At 35.6% G+C, this 6,000-nt stretch overlaps 1 protein-coding gene across 2 annotated transcripts in view; it reads left to right on the top strand.

Moving 5' to 3' along the window:
* The window catches only part of LOC148952127 (uridine phosphorylase 1-like), a 108,271-nt gene that overhangs the window by 44,932 nt on the left and 57,339 nt on the right, over nucleotides 1-6,000 (top strand). Inside the window, exon 1 of one of the 2 annotated variants that reach the window (XM_089089571.1) lies at nucleotides 1,979-2,071. The exons of the other annotated variant lie outside the window; for it this stretch is intronic. Coding sequence (XP_088945697.1) covers nucleotides 2,040-2,071 — 32 coding nt within the window. The 5' untranslated portion in view covers nucleotides 1,979-2,039. Of the gene's footprint in view, nucleotides 1-1,978; nucleotides 2,072-6,000 lie in introns of those variants that run through there. 2 annotated transcript variants of the gene reach the window in all.

Raw genomic sequence — 6,000 nt, 5'->3', positions numbered from 1 at the left:
TTTTTCATTCTCAGTGAGAAAACCATAAACCACGTGGTAATGTCACGATCAATAGGGGCCTTTCTACTAACGAAATCATAGGCAGTGCAATAGCGCTGCCTAAGTAAAGAACGCTGTTGGCACAATGTACTTTTTTTTGGTTTTTTTGGTTTCTTGGTCTTAGACCGGGGCACTTCGTATCGAAGGAGTTGGAAAGGAAATGGGAGTGGCTTGTGCCCTTTTTAATAGTCGAAAGTGATTGGAAGGCAACTAAAACCCCTTCTACGCTACCATTTTCCCGAACACATCCAATCAAAATTTGAGATAGCCTTGTTTTTCAGCGTAATTTATTTCCAGATAGAAAATATGTTTTTGAAGAGGACACTCCCCCACAGCCCTCAGGGCAAGAGTCGTAAGTTACGCCCTGGGGGCATATAAGGTTTTTATAGAAAGTGTTGTCATAGAAGCTTCTTAAAAGGTTCGTTCGATTGGAAATTCAAAGGGCTAGTGCCCTTTTTAATAGTCGAAAGTGAATGGAGGGCAACTAACCCCCTCTCAAGTCCACCTTTTCCCCAAACACATCCAATCAATATTTTGATATAGCCATTTTGTTCAACGTAGTTGAAAGTTCTGGAAAATAGGTCTTTGAGAATGACAACCCCCCCCCCCCACAGACCTCAGGGCAAGGGTTGTAAGTTATGCCCTGGGGGCATATAAGGTTTTTTATAGAAAGTGTTGTCGTAGAAACTTCAAAAAGGGGTCATTTGATTGGAAATTGAAATGGCTAGTGCCCTTTTTAATAGTCGAAAGTGATTGGAAGGCAACTAGCACCCCTTCGACGCCCATCATTTATACAAACACATCCAATCAAAATTTTGAGGTAGCCATTTTGTTCAAAGTAGTTGAAATGTCCGGAAATTATATCTAAGAGGATGACACTCCCCACACAGCCCTCAGGGTAAGGGTTTTAAGCTATGGCCTGGGGGTATGTAAGGTTTTTATTGAAAGCTTTGTCGTTGAAACTTGAAAAAGGGCTTATTCATGGAATTTTAAAGGGCTAGTGCCCTTTTTAATAGTCGAAAGTGATTTGAGAGCAACTAACCCCCCTCTCACGCCCACCTTTTCCCCAAACACATTCAATCAAAATTTTTATATAGTCATTTTGTTCAACTAAGTTCAAAGTTCTAGAAATTAGGTCTTTGAGGATAATAACCCCCTCAGAGCCCTCGGGGCAAGGGTTGTAAGTTATACCTTGGGGGCATATAACGTTTTTATAGATATTTATGTTGTAGAAACTTCAAAAAGGGCTTATTCGATTTGAAATTAGAAGGGCTTGAGCCCTTTCTAATAGTCGAAAGTGATTGGAGGATAACCACTTTATATTTTTTCAGTAAAGTGCAAATTATGTTCTGGCCTAGGGAAGGCATAGGGATTTTGAGCCCTACTCATGTTAGTTTTTGCTTGTTTTGAGTTTGAATCGGTTATTTATTTTAATTTCTGTTCGTTTTGGGTTTCTTTTATTTATCGATGCTGATTTGTGGTAGTTTCATGCTTGGTAGATTATTTGATTTTAATTTTGCTCATTTTTGGTTTAATGGAGTTCTTTACTTTTCTTTGAAAAACTTATTTTGTGGAAATTTTTTTTTTTATTAATTACTATCAATAATCAAGATAAAGTTATAAAGAACAAAAATTACCAAAGATAGGAGTAGGTCTAAGCTTTCTAAAGGCAGGAATGTCTTTTGCGCTCATTTTCTTTGTTGTATGCTTTACTTACGTAATTGTTGTTATCTTGCTGCAAGGGTTTTGGCTTATCAAAATGCTGGATAAAATATAAATTAAGTTGAGGATAATTCTAAATCGATTGTTCCATTTTTCTTTACAATCTATGCATCAAAGTCCAAATTGAGTATAAATCCACTCTGCGCTTGCGATAAGCTTAGAAGTTGGCGCAAACGCTTATACATCCCTTTATCTTACAGTATCCACGGCTAGTTCTTATCGGACTTTCTCTTTTACTGCCTCATTTTTATTTTGATATTGTGAAGCGATTGAAAAATATGGACGGGAAGTGCTGCCCTGAACACGATGAGTATGTTTACTATTTCAGCGATGGCTTCCCTGTCTAATATTTAAACATCAATTGAATATATTTCCATATCGGGGCCTGTAAGGATCCTCGGTTCCCTTAGATATTATCACCCCCACCCCTTAAATTGTTATTTCAAGTGTTACATATCTAGAAGAAAATGCCCTTTTCCTTAAAACTTCCTATGCTCTTGCTTGTCCTCTATAGTTGGAAGCGGAAAAATACAGAGCTTGTTCTAATTGAATCAAATATCGATGTCTATTTTCTTGTGGTAAAACAAATATCTAATTAGTTACATCTAAGATGGGCTTCTTGCCAAATAATGTTTTTGGGGATGTGTTTAATTTCAGTACTTTCACCGGTCGCTTGTTTTTTTTCATTTTTGTAAATACTTATACCTGTATAAAGTAGGTCAAAGGCTAATCAAAAATTTAATTTTCTTTATTTTGTAAATACTTGGTATGCCAATTAAAAGAAAATAAAAAAATAAAAAAGGCTTCTGATTAGAAATTTCAGGAGATAAATTTTTAGTGTTAGATAAGCAAATTATTTTATTATTAAATAAACAAATTATTCTATGGAACAAACATGTTTGTGTGAAATAATCAATCATGAACTGTCTTAAATATGCCAATGAAATTAGTTGAAATATGTAAATGAAACTTTTACGAATCAGCTCATATATCAACTCCTGAAAACCTCAGAAAGTTTTAGACTTTCTCCTTAAATATTAGAAAGAATTGTCTGGAAAATGAGTTTAGATTAGTTCCAAAAGCTATTGTTTATTCTACTATGTAATTCCCTGCTAAAATTTCGAATTTATTTACATTGAAATAAATAGTACCTCTGAAGCACTTCCTTCTAGGTAATCCATCGTCTATTTGCATCCCCCCCCCCTATACCCAGGGCCATATCCACTATTTTTTTGGGGGGGGGCAAAAAACTTCAAAAAAGAGATAAAAAATTTACTTGTATTCATTTTTTTTCGTTTCTACGAGTCGGACAGACATATACAAACCCCCGAAACGCCCCCCCCCCCTCACTGGATACGGCCTTGCGTATGCCTGATTCCTCAGGGTACTCCATGTACCTAATGGCTCAACATGTAGTTGAAATTGGCATATCTATAAAAAGCTGTGGTTTCATTCGATCTAAAAAAGGAGTTCCCGTTTTAAAAACATGTCTAAAGAACTGGTAAAAAAATAAGAAGAATTACATTGATGGTCTCAAAGATTGAAGTTTCATGCAATTTGCTGTTCAAATCTGAAGCTCGTGTTACAAAACAGTGATACTCATGTGTTTAGCGAATGAAATTGGTGGGCCATGTCCGCCATCCTGAAAAATTTCAAAAAAAGGCCTCATTTGAACGAAAATTGTGAGCTCTTGTACTCTTTTACAAAAACAAAAGGGATTGAAGGGCAATTCGACCTTTTCCTGCGCTTTTTAGCCCCCAGGGCCCATTGCCACCAACTCTGGCGTCGCGTCGAAACTTTAAGGCAGTCATTTTAATTACAAATGTCAAAATATACAAAAAAAGTAGCTTCCTTTCTAATCTTTTGGGTCCAGAGTCGCATTGCGGGAAAACATGATGTGAAATTGAAAGTTAAAAAAGTTATTCCAATTGAGAAAGATTTACATATACAAAAATACTGATACAACAAACATAAATTACGTTTAAAAACAAGTTTTTCGAATGAAAGTAATGACCAGGAATAAAACTAAAAGCGAATAGAAATTATTTTGTATATAAAGATGGCTGCCATCCTCTCCCCTCGTGCTAGCGTTTGACATTTTCCCTCCAATGCTTCAGGATAGAATATTCTAACTCAAGAGATGTGTAATAAAAAGTAAATTTTTGAAAGTTAGTCTTTGTGTCAACGTCTCGTGAATAGAAGGTGCTAGTTTCTCTCGCTCAGCTGCAGGGTTGGAAAGTAATCCCATAAAATACTGCAACCCCCGATTTAGTATATTTTTAGCACTCAAAGAAACTTCCAGTTGAACACTAGTTAGATTTAGCGTAGAGAGCGGAGGATATAGTAGGAGCTGTGGCCATCCTTATATGTACACGGTAATTTTTGTCTTTTTTGCAGTTTTATCTTAAAGACTCTACTAGGACATATGCTCTCACTTCCCTTAAAGTTTAAATGAGATTTCATAACCCCTAAAAGCTAACTAGGACACAGGCTTATGGCAAGAATGTAGGGATCCTTCTCTCATGCTCCGCAAAGACCGGGCTGTCTGGACACCCTCAGAGTATAAATAGGACATTAGTAGAGGTCTAAGTACCATTTTGCTTGAAGCTATAGGAATTCCCATGTTATTTGCTTGCATTATGTTCCTTGGCGTCTTTCCAGAGCATGTACTTATGCAACATGATTAAACACGCTTTTACAATCGGAATTCATTGATTGACATTTGCAAAATAGGGGTAATTAGTAATTGGATAATTTTGTAACATGAAATCTCTGAATAAAATATTTTTGGAGCATGTACTTGACGATGGATAAAAGGGTTAAGGTGATTAGTAATTACGAGCGAGGATTCCCCCACTGGTTCCTGGCAGTAGGCTACGCATATCAAGATGAAAATTTGACAGAATGAGGTATTTGAGGTGGAACTTGAACTAAATCAAAATACACTATGTGCACGCAGATTTTCAAATTGGCATATCTCAAAAAGGGATTTGTGTATTAAGTTGGAACTTTCAGAGAGTGCTTAAAGGGAAAGTCAATTTGTGAATACTTCGATATGTACTGTATAATACACAAGTGATGTTTGGACAGTGTTGTCAATTTAAAATAGTTTAACGTTATACTATACGAAGAAGTTGATACTAAGAGGGGTGTAGATGACAAGAAAAGAATTGTAATAACGGATAGCTTTATTTCTTCGATGTGTTCCGTATAATACATAAGTGGTGGGGTGATGGCAGAAGGATCTCTTAGAGTACTTATAGTGCTGTACGATGGGCCGAGCTGCTAGCGAAAACACCGTCTGGATAAGTTGAAATAAAAAATTTAACAATAAATGGCTGAAAAGTGTTTTGGGGGGAGATGGGTTGATCGTGTACTGTATAATAAACAAGTGATGTTTGGACAGTGTTGTCAATTTAAAATATACTTCGAATTTTTTTAAAAGGGTAAAAGGGATTAGCAATTACGAGAAGGGATTCCCCGCTGGTTTTTTTTTTTATCGAAAACTAGAGATTGTGAAATTGTGTATTAAGGAATGCTTTTGTAGGGAAAGCTGTCAATCACCCGTGTGTTATCCACAGTTCCATTTTTGTAGTCTGTGCTATCAAGAGTGGTTTCTGATTTGTTTTGGAGAATTGCCTTTAGCCAACAATAGTTTAGAAGTAAAAAAAATTAACAAGAAATGGCTGAAAAGTGTTTTGGGGGACAGGGGATGATTTTGTACTGTAGAATATAAAAATGTTGTTTGGACAGTGTTTTCAATTTAAAATAGTTAAAAAATAAAAAAATTTAACAAGAAATGCCTGAAAAGTGTTCTGGGGGGAGACGGGTTGATTGTGTACTGTATAATACACAAGTGATGTTTGGACAGTGTTGTCAATTTAAAATATACTTCGATGTGTTGTCAATTTAAAATAGTTAAGAAATAAAAAAAATTTAACAAGAAATGGCTGAAAAGTGTTTTGGGGGGAGACGGGTTGATTGTGTACTGTATAATTCACAAGTGATGTTTGGACAGTGTTGTCAATTTAAAATATACTTCGATGTGTTGTCAATTTAAAATAGTTAAGAAATAAAAAAAAATTAACAAGAAATGGCTGAAAAGTTTTTTGGGGGGAGATGGGTTGATTGTGTACTGTATAATACACAAGTGATGTTTGGACAGTGTTGTCAATTTAAAATATACTTCGATGTGTTGTCAATTTAAAATAGTTAAGAAATAAAAAAAATTAACAAGAA

Source organism: Artemia sp. Qi Xiang Cuo, chromosome 5, assembly GCF_049724085.1.
Source record: "Artemia sp. Qi Xiang Cuo chromosome 5, ASM4972408v1, whole genome shotgun sequence".
NCBI lineage: Eukaryota > Metazoa > Arthropoda > Branchiopoda > Anostraca > Artemiidae > Artemia > Artemia sp. Qi Xiang Cuo.
This window is presented reverse-complemented; position numbering and strand designations above follow the sequence as displayed.